Source organism: Schistocerca americana, chromosome 7 (genome assembly GCF_021461395.2).
Source record: "Schistocerca americana isolate TAMUIC-IGC-003095 chromosome 7, iqSchAmer2.1, whole genome shotgun sequence".
Classification (NCBI taxonomy): Eukaryota; Metazoa; Arthropoda; class Insecta; order Orthoptera; family Acrididae; genus Schistocerca; species Schistocerca americana.
Genome location: NC_060125.1, coordinates 675,804 through 698,526, shown reverse-complemented (window position 1 = coordinate 698,526; position 22,723 = coordinate 675,804). Strand labels below are relative to the sequence as shown.

The window sequence follows — 22,723 nt, the reverse complement described above, 5'->3', positions numbered from 1 at the left end:
ACATTCACCTGGTCTTCTATGGGTCCTGTGGTAGTAACTGAAGGCTCCATAACAGCTTTGTTCTGTGTGAACATTATTGTGCACTGTCCGCACTCTGTCCCTAATGAAGGTGACATGTTTCAACAATATGACTTTCAGTGTCACGAGGCCAGAATCAAATTCACCCCTTCTGAATCTGATGGAATACATCTGCGATGATATCAGATACCAGTTCTGCACCCAGAAACCACTGATCTCCAATTTATGGGAATTACATGACCTGTGCTTAGACATGCGGTGCTGCATAATGCTGGGAACATACCTCACATAATGTTGGGAACATACCTGAAATTTATTGAACTTGTCCCACACAAAATCACTGCTGTATTGTGTTCCAACAGTGGACAAACACATTATCAAACAGGATGTCGTAGTGTTTTGTCTCATCAGTTTATATATTCAATGCTTGAATGAAAGGTGTGCTCTTTTCCTTTTTTCTGCCATTGCGTGTATGTGTAAAGCAGGATGTTCTACCATATGGGCTTGTTTATATGAAGGCTGTCAGTGTTACTACCTGCACAGATACTAAATGCTCCTTTTGTGAAGACCTTTTATCTTGAGAACACTTTTAACTTTGTTTCACAAATGGCAGCACAGTTTCAAGAAAGCTTCATAATTTAATGTAATAGTTAAAATAATACCTTCAGCAAAAGATGTGTGCGTTGGAGTGGGAAAAAGGATTGGAGACGTATGTAGTTTAATTTTCTTAAATTGTTAAGAAGGTTAACAGTTTGGCATGCTAAGATAAATTCCCACATTCTCTAAAAAGAGAGAAAAAGATTAATTTAACAGAATCAGTGAGGTATACAAATATAACAACAGACTTGTAGAACCATTATTTTGTAGGTTAGATTAGATTAGATTCAGCTTTTGTTCCAAGACCCAAAACATGAGATGATTCTCATGGGTGAGTAACATGCCAGAAAGTATAACATAAAAAATATAAAACATTTGAATACCCTGATCATTTGTCAGGAGATTGTCAAACTAGGTGAATACAATACAAACTGTAACAGCTAATATTTTCAGAATTGATACGCTGTCAGACCGAAACATTGTTATGCACTATTCATAAATTTATCAAACAAAAAGTACATAATCTTGACTGTTATGACAAAGTGCTCTCAGAACTGAAATCTAACAGACATTCTTATTTAAGCTGGCCTAACAGCCACTGTTAAGATATTCATGTATAGAGTAGGATGAGTTGCCTATCAAAAAGTCTTTCAAACTCTGTTTAAACCATGCTTTATCTGATACCAAGTTTTTAATGGTGTCTTTCTTCCACAGATAATTTGTGTTGTAATGCAAGGTTTTAATGAAGATGAAGTGTGCAGTTTTGTGGAGTTAACAAAAGAGAAAAATGTTGATGTAAGATTTATCGAGTACATGCCTTTCAGCGGCAACAAATGGAATGATGGGAAGATGGTCTCCTTTAGTGAAATGCTCCAAATAATTAGAAAGCAGTGGCCTGATTTTGATCCTCTTCCCAATGGGCCCAATGATACCTCAAAGGTACGTGCAGTATTACATATGAACATACATTGAAAATAATTTAATGTTTATGACTTACTACCGATCACAAGAATACTTCACATCTGCTGGTGGTATGAGAGATGGACTGGTTTAGTTACATATTTCTCATCCCATTCAGTAAGTCTGTCCTGGCCTGGGTTTCTCTGCAGCTTCTTTGCAACTCTCCCCATTTCCTGAACCTTGACAATCCTTTTATTTCTTCCCTTTTCCTTCCCCTTCATTGTTTCTGCCAGAAGAAGAAGCCACTGACTCCAAAAGCTTGCACATTTCCATAACTTTAAGGGGAGTTAGAAGGGGAAAACATTCTTTTTCACTTTTTTGGGTTTTTATCTGATTATAAAATTTGCAATTCTCCAACTAAAATGATATGTATATTACTTATAAACTTGTGTGGGAAGTATTTTATTTTATTTTCTAAAATATAATCTACACCAGTTGAAAATGTTAAAATTTTTACATGCATTACGTCAAGACCTAATAAAATCGGTAATTTATTATATACAGGGTAGTCCATTGATTGTGACCGGGCCAAATATCTCACGAAATAAGTGTCAAACGAAAAAACTACAAAGAAAGAAATTTGTCTAGCTCGAAGGGGGAAACCAGCTGGCGCAATGGTTGGCCTGCTATAAGGCGCTGCCATAGCTCAAACTGATATCATCTGTGTTTTTTTAAATAGGAACCCCATTTTTTATTACATATTCGTGTAATACGTAAAGAAATATGAATGTTTTAGTTGGACCACTTTCTTCGCTTTGTGATAGATGTCGCTGTAATAGTCACAAACATATGTTTCATAATTTTAGACGAACAGTTGGTAACAGGTAGGTTTTTTAAATTAAAATACAGAATGTAGGTACATTTGAACATTTTATTTCGGTTGTTCCAATGTGATACATGTACCTTTGTGAACTTATCATTTCTGAGAATGCATGCTGTTATGGCGTGATTACCTGTGAATACCACATTAATGCAATAAATGCTCAAAATGATTTCTGTCAACCTCAATGCCTTTGGCAATACGTGTAATGACATTCCTCTCAACAGTGAGTAGCTTGCCTTCCGTAATGTTCGCACATGCATTGACAATGCACTGACGCATGTTGTCAGGCATTGTCGGTGGATCACGATATCAAATATCCTTCAACTTTCCCCACAGAAAGAAATCCGGGGATGTCAGATCCAGTGAACGTGCGGGCCATGGTATGGTGCTTTGACGACCAATCCACCTTTCATGAAATATGCTATTCAATACTGCTTCAACCGCACGCAAACTATGTGCCGGACATCCATCATGTTGGAAGTACATCGCCATTCTGTCATGCAGTGAAACATCTTGTAGTAACATTGGTAGAACGTTACGCAGAAAATCAGCATACATTGCACCACTTAGATTGCCATCGATAAAATGGGGGCCAATTATCCTTCCTCTCTTAATGCCACACCATACATTAACCTGCCAAGGTCGCTGCTGTTCCACTTGTCGCTGCCATCGTAGATTTTCCGTTGCCCAATAGTGCATATTATGGCGGTTTAGGTTACCGCTGTTGGTGAATGATGCTTCATCGCTAAATAGAACGTATGCAAAAAATCTCTCATCGTCCCGTAATTTCTCTTGTGCCCTGTGGCAGAACTGTACATGACGTTCAAAGTCATCATTATGCAATTCATAGTGCATAGAAATATGGTACGGGTGCAATCGATGTTGATGTAGCATTCTCAACACCAACGTTTTTGAGATTCCCAATTCTCGCGCAATTTGTCTGCTACTGATGTGAGGATTAGCTGCCCCAGCAGCTAAGACATCTACTAGGGCATCATCATTTGTTGCAGGTTGTGGTTGGTGTTCCACATGTGGCTGGACACTTCCTGTTTCCTTAAATAATGTAACTATCCGGCGAATGGTTCGGACACTTCGATGATGTCGTCCAGGATACCGAGCAGCATACATAGCACACGCCCCTTGGGCATTTTGATCACAATAGCCATACATCAACATGATATCGACCTTTTCCGCAATTGGTAAACGGTCCATTTTAAAACGGGTAATGTATCATGAAGCAAATACCGTCCGCACTGGCGGAATGTTATGTGATACCACATACTTATATGTTTGTGACTATTACAGCAGCTGGCCGGAGTTGCCGAGCGGTGCTAGGCGCTACAGTCTGGAAACGTGCGACCGCTACGTTCGCAGGTTCGAATCCTGCCTCGGGCATGGATGTGTGTGATGTCCTTAGGTTAGTTAGGTTTAAGTAGTTCTAAGTTCTAGGGGACTGATGACCTCAGAAGTTAAGTCCCATAGTGCTCAGAGCCATTTGAACCATTTTTGACTATTACAGCCCCATCTATCACAAAGCGAAAAAAGTGGTCCAGCTAAAACATTCATATTTCTTTACGTACTACATGAGTATGTAATAAAAAATGGGGGTTCCTATTTTAAAAAAATGCAGTTGATATGAGTTTGACCTATGGCAGTGCCATCTAGCAGGCCAACCATAGCGCCATCTGGTTTCTCCCTTCAAGCTAGACGAATTTCATTCTTTGTAGTTTTTTCATTTGATGCTTATTTCGTGAGATATTTGGCCCAGTCACTATCAATGGACCACCCTGTAGAAAGCTGTGGATTACTGTGTTACAAATGTTAAATTATGTTTGTATTGGTAGCACTGTCAAAAATAGTATCGTATCTTTTCATAGTATAAACATGCTTTGTATATCGAAGTGCTAACGTTCTTCCGAGGAAAAGTGACGAATAGACTGGTAAATCTCTCAAAAAGTATGACTCCAAAATGAAGTGTTTTTAAGAAATGTGGGTTTCATGGTAATAAATTTTTGTATAAAGAGAAACTTTGCATTCAGCATGTGGTGTGTGAAGTTACAGACAACGAAATACTGGCAAACTCATGAGTATCTAGCGAAACACCCATTAGTGCTTCGAAGATTAAAATGAAACATAGTGATAACACAGTTATCTCAAAACAAAACTCATGTAAACGGTAGGTTAGGTTATATTCTGATACTTTTACACAACCTAACAGGGGTGTTATGTGAATGTGCGTGCTGTATGTATGTGGAGGGCCAGTTAGTTTACATGAAGACATTGAGGTATCAAATGGACTAGCCAGGAAACGTATCATTAATTCTGCCAGTTGTAAATATACTCATTCATTTTGGAATTCTGATAAGTGTAAAGATAATTATTTTGAAATAAATGTTAGGTGGTTTTATGGATTGAGAGCTATTGGCAAAGGTTACACTGCAGCAGAAACAATGTGTGTCATGATGTATATGCCACGCCCACTTTGTAAAATGGACAAGTATGCAGGATTTATTGGAGCTGCTGTGAAATCTGCTGCATGTGAGTCAATTAAGTGTGCTGCAAATGAAGCTGCTGAAATAAACGATGGTATGATTGACATATCCGTAGCTTTTGGGGCACTTGGTAGAAGCGCAGCTGCATTTCTAAGAATTCTGTTGCTACAGTGACCAGTGTGGATACTGGAAAGCTAATAGATTTCCAGATTTTAACCAAACATTGTTATAAGTATAAAGCAGGGCATGAAGAAGGGCATATCTGTGACAGAAATTATGAAGGACAACTAGTCGTACGGAGGCCTGTGCAGCTGTTGAAATTTATAATCGATCTGTAAACTAAAGGCGAGTGTGTTACACTAAGTTCTTAGGTTATGCAGACTCAAATGCATATAACAGTGTAGTAGCCACTCAGCCTTATGGTGAGAAGCTTATCACAGAACTGGAATGTGTTGGTCATGTCCAGAAGAGGATGGGTACCAGATTGAGGAAGTTGAAACAAAGTTTGAGAGACAAGAAACTTTCAGGTGGTAAGACCATAAGAAGCAGGCTGACAGACAAAATGATTGATCAACTACAACAGTATTATGAGATTGCCATTAGAAATAATACTGAGGATTTGTTGAAATTGAAGCAGGCAGTATGGGCTACCTTCTTCCAGAGACTGTCAGCTGATGATAAACCAGTACACCATCTTTGCCCTCCTGGATCTGGTTCATGGTGCAATTACTGCAATGCCCAGTACTTAAACAGGTCATACAGCCATAAACATTCTATCCCAGCAGCAGTTGTGGATATCATAAAACCTGTTTACAGAGACCTGGCAATCTGGAATTATTGAAGAAGTGTCTGCATTGTCAGACTCAAAATCCCAATGAGTCGTTCAATAATCTTATAGTGTCAGTGTTGTCGTAACTGCCGTCTGCGTCATGTCTGCTGTGCAGCGAGCTACGCTAATTTAAGTATTAACTCTATTTTTCTTACTTGTCACTTCTTCTTCCATGTGTTTTTGCTTTTAGGAAGCTTTTTATTGTCGAGTGCTAGTAATAGTGTTCCATAGATTTTGTGTTTGTTTTGAATACAGTCAGAGAGAGTCCGTTTAGTAAGCCATAGTGCCAGTAGTGCTAGTGTTTGTTTTCAATACAGTCCAGAGACAGGTAGGGCTATTTTCATTGTTTTCTACAGGAAGTGTCTAGTAACCACAGTTTAGTCAACTATCAGCCACCTTTAGTGAATTAGCAGTCTAGTTATAAGTTGATTAACTCTCTACAGTAAATTGATTTCTTAGGATGGATAGGATGTGTGACTGCTGTGTATGGACACAGGTGGAGCTGGCCACTGTTCGCGAACAGCTGAACGTGTTGATGGCCGCGGTTACCCGTCTTCAGGCTGCTGCCTTGGAGTGTAGCGGCAGTGGGGAGTCTGGTGCTTTGCATGGTACACCCCAGGTGATACATGCTTCACCCACTGACCCTTCTGTCGACACATCTTTGCGGGTACCGGGCGCGGTTGGGCCACCCTCTTCCCAAGGGGAGTGGCGGGTTCAGCAGCATTCGCGGCGCACGAGGCGGAGGGTCAGTGTGGAGGCTGGCTGTGTGGCATCGCCCGTTCTGCCTGTGAGTGGACATGTGGCCACTCCTTCAGCAAGGTCTGAGCAGGCACATGGGGGGAGGGGTTTATTAGTTATTGGGAGCTCCAACATTAGGCGGGTGATGGAGCACCTTAGGGAAATAGCGGAAAGGTCGGGGAAGAAGGACAGTGTTCACTCTGTCTGCTTGCCGGGGGTCTCATCCGAGATGTGGAGGAGGCCGTGCCGGCAGTGATAGAGAGCACTGGGTGCACCCGACTGCAAATTGTTGCTCATGTCGGCACCAATGACTCCTGCCGTCTGGGTTCAGAGGTCATCCTCAGTTCATACAGGCGGTTAGTGGAGTTGGTGAAGGCAGAAAGCCTCGGGGGTTGGAATCTGAGCTAGCTATTTGTAGTATCGTTCCGAGAACTGATGGTGGTCCTCTGGTTTGGAGCCGAGTGGAAGGCTTAAACCAGGGGCTCAGACGATTCTGCGGAGATCTGGGGTGCAAATTTCTCGACATCCGCTATCGGGTGGAGAAATGTAGGGTCCCCCTGAATAGGTCACGCGTGCACTACATGCAGGAAGTGGCTACAAGTGTAGCGGAGTATGTGTGGAGTGCACATGTGGGTTTTTTAGGTTAGAGAATTCCCTCCCTAGGCCCGACAAGACACCTCCTGAGATGCGGCAAGGTAGGAGTAGACAAAATGCAACAGGGAATAACAATATTAATGTGCTAATAGTAAACTGCAGGAGCGTCTATAGAAAGGTCCCAGAACTGCTCTCATTAATAAACGGTCACAATGCCCACATAGTACTAGGGACAGAAAGTTGGCTGAAACCCTATGTAAACAATAATAAATTCTAAACTCAGATTGGAATGTATACCGCAGAGACAGGCTGGAAAGTGAAGGGGGAGGCATGTTTAAAGTGATAAGAAGTGCAATAGTATCGAAGGAAGTTGACGGAGATCCGAAATGTGAAATAATTTAGGTGAAGGTCACGGTTAAACCAGGCTCAGACATAGTAATTGGATGTCTCTATAGGCCCCCTGGCTCAGCAGCTGTTGTAGCTGAGCACCTGAAGGATAATTTGGAAAATATTTCGATTAGATTTGCCCAACATGTTATAGTTCTGGGTGGAGATTTTAATTTGCCCGATATGGACTGGGAGACTCAAACTTTCATAATGGGTGGCAGGGACAAAGAATCCAGTGAAATTTTTTAAGAGCTTTATCTGAAAACTACCTTGAGCAGTTAAACAGAGAACTGATGCATGGCGATAACATATTAGTGACAAACAGACCCAAACTATTTGAAACGGTTAACGCAGAACAGGGAATCAGTGATCATAAAGCGGTTACTGCATCGATGATTTCAGCCATAAATAGAAATATTAAAAAAGGTACGAAAATCTTTCTGGTTAGCAAAAGTGACAAAAATCTGATTTCAGAGTACCTGATGGCTCAACACAAAAGTTTTGTTTTAAGTACAGATAGTGTTGAGGATCAGTGGACAAAGTTCAAAACCATCGTACAATATGCGTTAGATGAGTATGTGCCAATCAAGCTCATAAGAGATGTAAAAGAGCCAGCGTGGTACAACAGCCGAGTTAGAAAACTGCTGAGGAAGCAAAGGGAACTTCACAGCAAACATAAACATAGCCAACACCTTGCAGACAAACAAAAATTACGCAAAGCGAAATGTAATGTGAGGAGGGCCATGCGAGAGGCGTTAAATGAATTCGAAAGTAAAGTTCTATGTACTGACTTGGCAGAAAATCCTAAGAAATTTTGCTCTTATGTCAAAGCGGTAGGTGGATCAAAACAAAATGTCCAGACACTCTGTGACCAAAAAGGTACTGAAACAGAGGATGGTTGACTAAAGCCGAAATACTAAATGTCTTTTTCCAAAGCTGTTTCACAGAGGAAGACTGCACTGTAGTTCCTTCTCTAGATTGTCGCACAGATGACAAAATGGTAGATATTGAAATTGAGGGATAGAGAAACAATTAAAATCACTCAAAAGAGGAAAGGCCGCTGGATCTGATGGGATACCAGTTCAGTTTTACACAGAGTATGTGAAGGAACTTGCCCCCCTTCTTGCAGTAATGTGCCGTAGGTCTCTACAAGAGTGTAGCGTTCCAAAGAATTGGAAAAGGGCACAGGTCATCCCCGTTTTCAAGAAGGGACGTCGAACAGATGTGCAGAACTGTAGACCTATATCTCTAACATCGATCAGTTGTAGAATTTTAGAACATGTATTATGTTTGAATATTATGACTTTTCTGTAAACTAGAAATCTACTCTGTAGGAATCAGCATGGGTTTCGAAAAAGACGATCGTGTGAAACCCAGCTCGCGCTATTCGTCCACGAGAATCAGAGGGCCATGGACACGGGTTCCCAGGTAGATGCTGTGTTTCTTGACTTCCACAAGGCGTTCGATACAGTTCTCCGCAATCGTTTAATGAACAAAATAAAAGCATATGGACTATCAGACCAATTATGTGATTGGATTGAAGAGTTGCTAGATAACAGAACGTAGCATGTCATTCTCAATGGAGAGAAGTCTTCCGAAGTAAGAGTGATTTCAGGTGTGCTGCAGGGGAGTGTCGTAGGACCGTTGCTATTCACAATATACATAAATGACCTTGTGAATGACATCGGAAGTTCACTGAGGCTTTTTGCGGATGATGCTGTGGTATATCGAGAGGTTGCAACAATGGAAAATTGCACTGAAATGCAGGATGATCTGCAGCGAATTGATGCATGGTTTAGGGAATGGCAATTGAATCTCAATGTAGACAAGTGTAATGTGCTGTGAATACATAGAAAGAAAGATCCCACATCATTTAGCTACAATATAGCAGGTCAGCAATTGGAAGCAGTTAATTCCATAAATTATCTGGGAGTATGCATTAGGAGTGATTTAAAATGGAATGATCATATAAAGTTGATCGTGGGTAAATCAGATGCCAGACTGAGATTCATTGGAAGAATCCTAAGGAAATGCAATCCGAAAACAAAGGAATTAGGTTACAGTACACTTGTTCGCCCACTGTTTGAATACTGCTCAGCAGTGTGGGATCCGTACCAGATAGGGTTGATAGAAGAGATAGAGAAGATCCAACAGAGAGCAGCATGCTTCGTTATAGGATCATTTAGTAATCGGGAAAGAGTTACAGAGGTGTTAGATAAACTCCAGTGGAAGACTCTGCAGGGGGGACGCTCAGTAGCTCGGTACGGGCTTTTGTTGAAGTTTCAAGAACATACTTTCACCGAGGAGTCAAGCAGTATATTGCTCCCTCCTACGTATATCTCGCAAAGAGACCATGAGGATAAAATGAGAGAGATTAGAGCCCGCACATAGGCATACCGACAATGCTTCTTTCCACGAACAATACGAGACTGGAATAGAAGGGAGAACCAATAGAGGTACTCAAGGTACCCTACACCATCAGGTGGCTTGAGGAGTATGGATGTAGATGTAGATGTAGACCAAAAAATGTTTTTCTTGTAATGAAGACACTAAAGTGGGGGTCAGTCATGCTGTTATTGCTTTTACTGATGGCAACATTGGTAGCGTGAAAGTGCTACAACATATGGGAATTAATTCTGGAGCAAACTGCATCAGAGAATTTGAATGGATGGACAAGGTTTGCACTGGTATAGCAGAGTATGCAGCACAGTTGGCCACTACAGAGTCCAGAAAGAAGAAATCAAGAAAAAACTTAAAAAAGATCAAGAGGATGATATACAGTATGGTGCAGGGTGCTTCTGAGTGACTAAAAATAAAATGTTAAGCATATATTGAGTTACAGTCTATTAAAACTTTAAAAACTCTTCCTGAAAATTTACATTTTGTCTTGCATTTTTCCCTAAATCTCAGTAACTAATTCGAATAGCGAATTCAAATTTTCAGTATGTATCCTGAGCCTTCTGAACTAAAAGAAGAACATAATGTTATGTATAAATAAAATTATTTAGAATAACATACAAAAAAGTACACAAAATTTTAACTGTGTAATTAAAAAATTGTATTTCCAAAAGCAGTGGCTGAAATGCAATTATTGTAAGACTCAGAACATATAGTTTAATGTCCTGTAAAAGTTTCTTGTCAATGGCTACAGTTGTTCCTGAAATACGGGGAAGTTAAGTCACTAAATTTAACATTGTCAGGATATGGCGTTCAAACTCCCCTTAATGCACATTTTCTTCTTCCTCCACTTGGTGAGCAACACATTTATAGTATTTTCACAACAGCAGTACCTATTTTCTTACAATTTCTTTTTGCAGGCATACCATGTGCCGGGCTTCAAGGGACATGTGGGATTTATTACCTCAATGAGTGAACACTTCTGTGGCACGTGCAACCGTTTACGGATAACAGCTGATGGCAATTTGAAGGTGTGTCTCTTTGGGAATTCAGAGATATCTCTCAGGTGAGTGATGAAACATAGAATAATCGTGTCCAAGTGAAAATTCATGTGAGGAAACCATAAAATTACTAGAAGATTGACAGACTGATCAGTATTTTACCTCCAGGAGGTGAAATTCCAAAACTTCTTATAGACACATTTGTTCCTCTTGTCCTCACATTAGTCATGGAGTCCGAGTGACCTTTGAGACCTTCAGAAACTTATCCCTCTTTCCTCTCTCATTAAGGAACTGATAGTTCCAAATGCTGAGTATAGAATAATACTTTCAAACTGTTTGCCATGCACATTAGGTATGTGGTTGGTATATGGAAGAGATAAACTGCAGTTAAATCCAGCAGGTATGAAATGAGTAATCTTTTCTTGAAGTTTTCAGCTTGCACCCTCCTCCCTCCCAGACATACAAACCAGATACCTCTAGCTAAATAATTTGTGAGTATATATAATTTGCCTCTGTCAACATCATGTTACACTAACCTATTTGTGAGATTAAATTAAAGGAAAGTAATCAGAACTGGAAATTATGTAAAGACATTTTTAGTTATGTCCCTATGTTGTAATAAAGTTAACACAATATTTCTGTCCATGTGATGGTAACTATGATTCGTCAGCCACTGTTGCCGAGCGGTTCTAGGTGCTTCAGTCCAGAACTGCGCGACTGCTACGGTCGCAGGTTTGAATCCTGCCTTGGCTCAGATGTTAAGTCCTATAGTGCCCAGAGCCATTTGAACTGTGATTCATGATTATCAGAGTCTATATGTTCCAAATAAAAATTGGAACTTCATGTGTATAAATGTACAAATTATTAGACAATGGGACCAACAACTGACACTTTTAAATTGATGACTAGACTAAGAGATTAATAATAGGAAAAAAACTGCAAGATACTTGGCGATAAGTTTGCTTCAGGACAAGGTAAGGGGGGTGAGGGGTGGGAAGAATCAGCTCTCTCTTTGTGAGCATACCAGAAATCCTTTATCAACCGAAGGTAAAATAAGATATAAAAATACAGGGACAAACAATTAATTTAAGTATCTTAAAAACCAAATGACTAATAAAATTGGAAGCTAAGAAAAGTAAGTTCATAGTAAGTAGGGTGAAACACAAGGGGCTGCAACATATTGCCATTGTTGTTTGACTTGTCTATCAAAGAAAAAAGAAATGGATCAAAACAAAATAAAAGTGAGAATGGAAATGTATCAGAAGCAAATAGGAATAAGCAAGGAACATATTCTTTAATAAAAAAAAAAAAAAAAATGACCTGTGAGGCAGATGTTCCTACAATTTTATGTTCATAGCACAGCAGTCTGTGAAAGCAAAATATTTATGACATTGAAAAAAGAAAATCAGTGAGTGAAAAGTGTGTGTAGGTGAATTGTGGTGAAAGACTGGATATTGGAACTTCTGTTAGGCTGCCCAGTATTAGTTAACTTGGTAGTAAAGGAGGAAGTTTGCAAGGGCAGATAACTGTTTGACTACGTAAAATAGAGTGGGAGTATGGAAAAGCTAGTCCAAGATAGGATGAAAAAGATAACAGCAACTTAAAAAATGAATTGATAAGTTACCATGAACCCCATTCCAATCTAGTGAATGCAGTGGTTGACAATATCTTGTGACATTCGCCTATAAGGCTCAAACAATAATTGCTAAATAAAAATACAAAATGTTGACAAGACTGTATCGAAGCTGTCACTCTCTTTTGAAACAAGGGTGTTTAAACCAACAAACACGCAGGAAAGCAGGGACAACTCGGACACTAGAGGAGGATAGGAAGTATCATTGAAGGAGTGAGCATAAACCGTGTGGAATATGTGTGGCACAAGTAAAAAAAAAAAAAAAAAAAAAAAAAAAAAAAAAAAAAAAAAAAAAAAAAAAAAAAAGAAGAAGAAGAAGAAGAAGAGGAAGTGGAAAAATCTTGATCTGGAAACAAGGGAATAAAAATTTGCCACGCGAAGAGACAATATGGTACTGTGCTGATGAGTGTGTACAAGTGGTGATATACAATATACATTGATAAAGGAACTCTGCATTGGGCCCAGAAGACCACGCAATGCCCTTCGAGAGATGTCCTCTACTATATACGCGTATCTATGGAGAGTTAGGGGGTCAGTATACAACTCTCCAGGCTGTTATCAACTTCCAGAAGTTGAAGACACTGCTTCTCACTTGAGTAGCTCCTCAGCTGGAACTACAAGCAGAGTGTACCCTATTCCAGTCCGTCCACCGAGCAGAATTTCCCGGCTCTACAAGGAATTGAACCTGATCCCTTTCTATGGCACCCCTGTGGCATACTGACTGCATAGCTGTGGCAAGAGTCATAATATACACTTGTGAACAATTGAGTTATAACTATTCTGTTTATTGGGGAGAGAGTATGTATATTGCACCGTGAATGAAACAGTTTAGTGTATCGTAAATGGAATGTATTCAGACCTTGTACTTGTTGTGTGAGAGCGCGGTGTCTTACACACTTGTAGTGTTTGTCTTAGCATGTACGGACCAGTGAGCCTTACTTTCTAGTATTTTTAATTATATATCATTACTGGTGCCTCTGGCACTTTTGTGCTGCAATAGCAATAGCTTGCAATAGCAAACATTGAGTCAACCATGGTTTTTGGATTAGAAGAAGAGGTCAACTGGGTTGACATTGGGAATAGAGTGATGGGAAGTGGACAATAAGCAGTTATATCGAAGGGTGCATTATTTGATATGTTAAGGTTAATTATAAAATGTGGATTGGAGAATTTTTCACGTTGAGCAGAAGTAAGTTTACAGGACCAGATGTCAAATTACACATGATCCGTGTGAATCCCTATAGTCAGCATGAACACTGGCACACAGAATAATTTATAGGTAGCCTTGCTGTATATAAAAAATCAGATTTGTGCTGAACTGTCATGAACAAACTGTCACTTCTCTGGAATAAATAGACTCTGATTTGTTAATTACATCTGTGTAAATGAAAAATATAGGAAAACATACGAGGGTCGGTCAAAAAGTAATGCCTCCCATTTTTTTTCTACTTAAAGAAATTAAGTTAAGTGAAAAATTTGAATTTGGCGCCATTCCTCAAACCTTCTTCTGCAATCCACTGCAGTAGTAACTTTCTGTGTCAACAGGTGGCAGCACAGCAGAAGTTTGTAAGATGGCCGACATCGATGTTCGTTTGAGACAGCGTTGTGTGATTGAATTCTTGAATGCAGAAGGTGAAACGCCCATACGCATTCATGAAAGACTGAAGAAGGTGTATGGTGTTGTGACAGTGGATGTCAGCACTGTTAGACGATGGGTTCGTCGTTGTAAGGAAGCTGAAGGGCAAACACCGTTGACTGACGAAAAGCGGAGCGGCAGGCCGGTGAGTGCAGTGACTCCACACAACATTCAGCAAGTTGATGACATCATTCGTGGTGACCGTCGGGTGACTGCAGATGAAGTGTGTCGCATTATTTCTCTTAGTAAAGGCAGTGTGATCACGATTATTAAACAATTGGGGTACTCAAAAGTTTGTGCACGGTGGGTTCCAAGAATGTTAACCGATCAGAATAAAGAGGCAAGGAAAACAATAGCCTCCCAACACTTGCAGCGCTTCCGTTTGGAGGGAGATGAGTTTCTGAAAAAAATTGTGACCGGGGACGAAACATGGGTGCATTTTTTTGAGCCCGAATCAAAGAGGCAGTCAATGGAGTGGCGTCACACAAGCTCGCCGAGGAAGAAAAAATTCACAACTGTGCGATCGGCAGGGAAAGTTATGGTAACAGTTTTCTGGGATACAGAGGGTGTGATTCTGGTTGATTTTTTGGAGCAGGGATGCACAATAAATTCTGTTCAATACGTCACAACCCTCAACAAACTTAAAGCACGTCTTCAGCGAGTTCGCCCAACAAAATCAATGGCAGATGTTCTTCTTTTGCATGACAATGCAAGACCACACACCAGTCGTCACACCTCTGACGAGATTGTCAAAATTGGATGGGAAGTTTTGCCTCATCCCCCATACAGCCCTGACCTGGCACCATCAGACTTCCATCTGTTCGGGCCACTAAAAGAAGCTCATCGTGGGATTCATTTTGAAGATGAGGAGGCCGTCAAAACATCCGTGCGTCAATGGCTTAGGAAGCAGAGCTGTGATTTTTACCGTGCTGGGATACATGCCCTTGTTCAAAGATGGACCAAAACTGTAGAGATGGGCGGAGATTACATTGAAAAATGACAAAATGATCCTCAATGTTGTGGTTTTCAACCTATGTAATTGCATTTAAATTTCCTGACAATTAAACGTAGAAAAAAAAATAGGAGGCAGTACTTTTTGACTGACCCTCGTAGATTGCTGCTTACTGTAAAGGAGACATGTTACATTGTAGACAGGCACAATTAAAAAGGCACTTACACAAAGCTTTCGGTCACAGCCTTCATCAGCAAAAGAGATACAGAGAAACACACACATTCATACACACAGGCAAGCACATGTCACACACATATGACTGACAACTCCAGTAGCTTGCCCCTAGCTGCTGGACTTGGCAGTTTTTTTTTCTCTGTGTGTGTGTGCGTGCGTGCACGCGTGGAGTGCTTGCTTGTGTGTTGTGCCTGTGTGCAACTTTGTTTTCTTTATGGTAAATAGTGATCTATCTTTCCCTGCACTGTTGATATTCCTACCTGGAATTTCCATTGTTTAATCAGTGTAAATAAGAAGGACACAGTTACATATATTCTGTCACTTGAAGACTAATACATGAAGTAAGTGGACATTATTTTTTATTGCAGAGGATCTTTGTCACCACTAATTATTAATTTTGTGTTCCAGTTAATTAGACATGGTTTCATCCTTTCGTGGATGTGCTCTTTTTGTTAAATCTTCCTGCAAAAGATCTGATTTACTTCAAATTAATAAACCTGAGTATTCTGAAAAAGGAGGTGCAGCTTACAGCTGCAGTGTGACAGTTGATCACAGGGTGATTTTATCACTGCCATATCGTGGGTAACCATGGCTCGAGACACTTATTCTATAAGGGTGTGTAGTCATTGGGCTTTCTTGTACCACAGTGTCAAAGGTGCACTGTGAGCAGATTTATTCAAGGAAAATACTACCACAATCAGCAGAGTGAACTGCTATGGGCAACAGGATATCATTGACAGGGGTTACCACTGACTGGCATGGCTTTAGCAGCGAACAGGTGGGCCACAATGTAGCAAATGACTCACCAACTCAGTGACAGTCAATAAACAGTAACCATTCATGCCACTGGGAACTGTCACCTCTTTGTGGGATACAAAGATGCAATCTGCACACTGCTCGTCACAGTTACAAAGATTAGCATTGGTTCGGAACAGCACCAGGGGATGCTCGAAGCATGCAGGAAGGTCGTCTGTCTGATGATTTGCGGTACATATTGCCAAGGTGGCAGGGTGCAAAATAAGGAGTGATCAAAAAACTTCCATTTGAAGGCTGCATAGTTCAGACCAGTATGCCACACACACACACACACACACACACACACACACACACACACACACACACACATATCCATCCGCACATATACCCTGCTTGTGTCTGTATATGTGCGGATGGATATATGTGTGTGTGTGTGTGTGTGTGTGTGTGTGCGAGTGTATACCTGTCCTTTTTCCCCCCTAAGGTAAGTCTTTCCACTCCCAGGGTTGGAATGACTCCTTACCCTCTCCCTTAAAACCCACATCCTTTCGTCTTTCCCTCTCCTTCCCTCTTTCCTGATGAAGCAACTGTGGGTTGCGAAAGCTTGAATTTTGTGTGTGTGTTTGTTTGTGTGTCTATCAACATACCAACGCTTTCGTTTGGTAAGTTACATCATCTTTGTTTTTAGATATATTTTTCCCATTTGGAATGTTTCCCTGTATTATATTATATATCAGTGCTTTCCTCTCCCACAACTATCCTGCAGACCTTGTCCACAAACAGATCTCCCAAACAATACATTCCTCCCCACCCAACAACAATGTTACTACCCCCAGACCACACAGAAGCATCCCCCTTGTCACAAAATATTATCCTGGCCTCGAATACATCAACTAATTACTCCGCCACGGATATGAATTTCTCAAGTCAAGCCCTGAAGTGAGATCATCCCTTGACAATATTCTCCCCACACCACCCAGAGTTGCCTTTTGCCGACCCCCTAACCTCCGTAACATCCTTGTCAAACCCTACAATATTCCCAGACCACCTTCTCTACCCAGCGGTTCCTACCCCTGTAACCGACCCCGATGCAAAACCTGCCCCATGCATCCCCCCACAACCAACTACTCCAGCCCCGCTACTGGTATAACATACACAACTCAAGGCAGGGCCACATGTGAGACAGCACGTCATTTATCAGCTGACATGCCTGCACTGCACAGCCTTTTACATTGGTATGACGACAACTAAACTGGCTGAGCGCATGAATGGGCACAGACGAACTGTCCACCTAGGAGATGTCCAATACCCAGTAGCGGAGCATGCCCTCCAGCATAATTCTAGGGACCTAGGAACCTGCTACACCATATGTGCCATTTGGCTTCTCCCACCCAACACCAGTACCTCGGAACTGCAGAGATGGGAACTTGCACTCCAACACATCCTTTCATCCCGCCATCCCCCTGGACTGAACCTATGTTAACCAACCTCACTCCCATTTACTCTTTAGTCTTCTCCTCTTTCCCTTTCCTCTTTAGCCATTCACGCATCTTTTTATCCTACATAGTTGTGTTTATCTTTATACTATGTACCTCTTTACTTCTGTATTCATCCTCCTTGGTTTGAAGCTGGCACAGTAATTACAGTAGAATATCTTTGGCTTCCCTCTGACATCCATGCCTCCATCTTTGCTACCCTCCCTGTTTACCTTTTCCCTGTTGCTTCATAACCTGGGTTGTGAATAACTGAATCCACTTTCCCTTCTTCCCCTTTTTTCCCCTCTCTCCTCCCTGATGAAGGAACGAAGTTCCGAAAGCTAGGATACGTCAATTTTCTGTTCTGTTTTGTGTATCTATCGGCTGTACTGAGCTGAGGTAAGTACTCACCAGGCCCTCTATCTCTTTGTTAGTATTTGTTTCATATATATAAACACACACATACACACACATACTCACACACACACACACACACACACACACACACACACACACACACACACACACAGGGTGATGCGTATTAACATTTAAAAACCTCCAAAGCACTGTAGATGACCCTGAGACAAGTAATTTAATACAAGACACAGTGGATCACAAATGTTGGATACGATACAAATGTTGGGAAATGTGTCAAAAGCGAATGACAAATGTCACCAGATGATGTACCTTGCCATGCTTGCAGTGGTTGAGCCTCTTGGTCTGTCACACTTGATCATCCCAACCCAAGTCAAGTATTCATATCGTTGTGGCTACGGATACATGTGTGCGACTTTAGTGATGGCGTTCAGGATTTGTGTCTTGCATCTGGCAGGCAGTATTTTTTCATTGTGTTAAACAATTATGTATTTATATTGAAGTTTATTATTTTATTTACCGGTCTTGCAGTTTCCTTGATTTCTTGCAAAGTACAGTACAATGAAAACCTACCATAAGTAGATGAGTGTAAACTTCAGAATAGCATCATCGCCATTAAATGACCTTTGTTTTCTTTACTAACTAATGTCTGTAAACAAAAAGAGAAGTGACAGAAGCAAAAAACACAAAATCAGAACTGCTTTTGCTTGATTACAGCAGGGACAGTAATTTTGTAACATCTACATTTACAACAGATCATATTTACAAAATGTTTTGAAATTTGCTCTGTTTTCTCAAATGAAAGTATTGCACTGCTCAATCATTCCTTTACACTCAACCCCGACTGCTGCACATGCTGTGGGGTATGTCATCTGGTTACGTCATATGTTCAGTGTTTCTCACCAATTTTTGGGGTATTTTGAAATTTACAAAAAAGCAAATGCAGAAAGTTATCACATTTTGCTGCACAATACCTGTGTCACAGAAAAATAATGTATACAAATCTTCTCAGATTGGCCACTGAATAACTTTGTGCAAGCCTCGCAATATTTCACCAACACAACTGTTCGTCATCTTCAGGTAGTGGTGGGTCCTGTCATCACTGCTGCAAGATGTGACTGGTGATATTCGCACAGCAGAATTGAAATTTGTCAGGCTAGAAGCAGGAGTACGAATGTGTGGACAGGCACTCCCAGTTGGATGGAAATGCCATTCATAGTAGCCTTCTGCTTATGTGTTGTGGGCAATGACTGCACTTCTGGACACTCGTGTGGTTAAAAGCTGAATTAACTCTCTGCAAGGTGCTGCATCAGGTCATACATCGAAGGATCTGGTTTCTACTGTTTTAATTTCATGGCAGTCAGTGCTGGATTCTGGGCAGTGCTTAGTCAAAATTCCATATTCCTGTTGGTAAGATTGCCCACCGTATGGCCTCTTGGGAAACGTGTGGTGCCCTGTATTCAGGCAGTGCTCTGCTACCACTAATTTACTGGGTGGCATTTTTGTCAGTGCTGTTGAACACAGTGTTCTTGCACAATGTGAGGTGTCTGCCCTATATAAGATTTCCCATAATGGCATCAGATCTTATATATGATCTATGTTTTCTAGGGTCAAGATTGTCTTTAACTTAACACAAACACTTCCTTAGTTTCGCTGGTAGACGAAAAACACACTTGATTCTGTTTCTCCTAGCGATTCTTTCTATTTTTGAAAACATGCCACTGAAATATGGTAAGAAAGCCATTTGCAGTGCTTGTCTAAGTATCTTCATTTACATCCCTACACTGAACTTGCTTTGCTCAGAACACATTGCAAATCTGTTTACAAGAATAAACGTTCTGCTGCAACACTGTTATTAGGTTTTACAGTTCACCAGGCAGACTGTTGGTATCTGAGATCACGTGTGCTCTATGTGCCAGGGAGTGTAAGACACTACCAGATTGTGCAGGGTGATGGCAACTTTTGGACCGCAAATATAACTCTGCGTGTATCAGTTTGCAGTAGAGACTATGCCCCAGTGTTCTGTCAGCTTTTCTTCTAACTGTGACATCCAGGAATGGTAAGCTGCTATCTTTTTGTACTTCCACAGTGAACTGAATATTCAGATGGAGCGAGTGCAAATGCTGCAGGGACATAGGTAGTGTCTGTATTATGTGGGCCACACCACAAATGTCTCTTCAGCATTCTGCCAGAAGGAGGAATGTTGGATATTTACTAAGGGAAATAGAGGATCTCCCATGGGAACACTGTCCACTTGATTAAAGTAGTTGGTGTTACATAAGAAATAGGATGAGGTATGCACATGTTTAAACAGCACCACAATTTCTTTCTCAAACTTGATGTTAATAACCTCTAATGAGGGCTGCAGGGGCACTTTTGTAAGTAATGATATAACATTTGAGCTAACTAAAAGATCTGAAAGTTCTAGTTTAAGCATCTTCAGGTATTCTATGAAATCCTCTGAATTCTAAATATGATGGTCATAGTCATCCACATGATAAATTTCAAAGCTGTCATGTGGAAATTGCCAGTTGCATCTTGCAGCAGTGATGGTGGAAATCACCACCACCTGTAGATGCCAAAACGTTGTGTCACTTAAATATTGAGGGAGGGACTTGCATAATGTTATCTGGTGGGGAACCCAAAGTGTTTTTGCAACAGATCTATCAGGCAAGCCTGAAAAGTCACATATACTCCAAGCAGTAAGTACCTGTCGTAAAATGATCACATTAGTGAGCTTGGCAATTAATTAAGAGTTTATCAATAAATTTGGCTTCATTTTGCAAGAAATTGTGCAGTGTTCCAGTACTCCCTCTTCAACAAAACTAATGTCAGTTTCTGCTCCACCTCTTCAGCCCAAGATCCTATGTACACTCTTGAGCATTTGTGTAAGATACCTGTTTATTTATAAAAATAAAAGTAACTTCTATCATGACTTTCCCATTCTTGTCCAGTGGGTTTGTTATCCTGCTGTTGCCTACTGCAGACTACAAGATTACTGTTGAAGATTTCTGCAAAGTTTTTCTTCCTTTTTAGTGTACCAACATTTCACTGTGTGGTAATTGCCTGGTACTGTTTAACGGGTGTTTTAACAGTTGTTTCAGAGATGCAATACGAAGCAAATTCAGTGAGGATGACTTGCTTGCCATGATTGGGGCAGCAGTGAGAAGAAGGAAGAAACAACATCGAGGTAAGATACATTACAGCAAATGTAACTCTATAGATAGAAAGAAAATTTCTGTTTAACAAGTCATAGCAAACATAAGAGCAAAATAGAACGAAAAACAACAGTGTTAGAACCTGTGTTTTTTGTGTAAACTTGGATTTAATTTTTATTTAGTATTCATTCTGATTAATGCCCATTGGTCAACAAGATATTTCAGCCCTAGAATTTGGTTCTGCAAGGTCCACCAGATAACCATATATGGCTGTTGTAACTCCTTTATTGGACTTCAGAAGTTTTCCAGCAACAAATCTTTTTTTTTTTCTTTCTTTCTTTCTTTTTTTTTCTTTTTTTTAAAAAAAAGCTAAAATGCAGAAAACATCATAAAGCAAACACTCACAGAAAAGCATCAGTGTCCTTGAAACAATGGAAACTCCAGTAGGAATATCAACAATATTGGAAAAGGCAGATTACTACTTACTGGTGAAGGCTGTGGCTGAAAGCTTTATGTAAGTGTCTTTTAATTCTGCCCATCTGCAGCCTAAGGTATCTTCTTTATGGTAAGTAACAGTCTGTCTTTTCCTTCATTATTCATTAGTGTTCCTTGTTTTTATTGCTGTTTAGCAAGCATCATGTGGTATATAAGGGATGCGAATAGCGTCAGATGAATCATCACTCTGGAGGATATGAAGGTGCTGCATATTGGTGTGAGACAGCATTATCTGATGAGAGTTTGAAAGAAACCTCATTGTGGATGTCCATTTGGTCGCCTGGTTAAACCTTGCAACATCTGTATTTTTGGAGTATTTGGATCTGACAGTGGCCTGATGTTGGAAAGTAAGGGCATACTCATCATCAATGTTCCAGTTGACTACATGAGACCACTACAAGGGAGCATCACTGTGTAGTGTACTGAGTACATTGTAACCTGTTCACATCTGTGACTGCCATCTGAGAACAAGTACAGTAAACTCTCGTGCAGCTACACTTTTGGCTAGCTAGATTGACACTTGACAAGTTTCAGTTTGCGTGCACCTGGAGCCAAGCATTTGCTGGTGTTTTTTGGCAATCTACTGCTAATCAGTGCACTGGTGCGTGTCAAAAGTCCAAGTATCGTCAATTCGTGCGTGTGTTGGTTGAAGCTCTAGTGTGTTTCTTATTCGTATTGCATGGTTTCATGCCACTGCCATCTATTGGAACTCCTTGGTAGTACAGTACATACAGTATTGTTCTATGCAGCGCAACGTAGCCCTGTCAAAACCGACAATTAGAGTACGCCGCCTAACACTTTCCACTTGTTGTCGGTACATCAAAGCTGAGTGTGTAACAGTGAATGTACAACACCCTGTTGTGTTGCCACGTGGGCTTGGGTAGAACAGAGGAAATGGCATAGATGTATCGAATGCTTTCATTTGATGGCTGCCACAGCCTGGTTTCAAAAGTCAAAAGTTTGTCTAGTGCATCTCGAGTGTTGTCAAGTTGTGCATCTGTGTGTTTCTGATTTGAGGTTTCGTGCTCCCACTATGTGCCTTAAAGTGTCCAGAGATAAAAGGGGCCAAAAACCATAAAGGACTCAGTCGAGTGTCTGTAGAAAGAACACTGAACGTGACTACAGGCACGAAACATAAAATGAATGTGATCTTGTTGGAAAAAGAGCTTCACA

General features: G+C 40.7%; 1 protein-coding gene across 1 annotated transcript in view; it reads left to right on the top strand.

The window, feature by feature from the left end:
- Positions 1 to 1,344: 1,344 nt before the first annotated feature.
- The window catches only part of LOC124621929 (molybdenum cofactor biosynthesis protein 1-like), a 42,064-nt gene continuing 20,685 nt past the window's right edge, over positions 1,345 to 22,723 (top strand). Inside the window, exons 1-3 of the mRNA XM_047147435.1 lie at positions 1,345 to 1,554; positions 10,756 to 10,901; positions 21,002 to 21,087. Of these exons, the coding sequence (XP_047003391.1) occupies positions 1,345 to 1,554; positions 10,756 to 10,901; positions 21,002 to 21,087 (442 nt within the window). The remainder of the gene's footprint in view (positions 1,555 to 10,755; positions 10,902 to 21,001; positions 21,088 to 22,723) is intronic.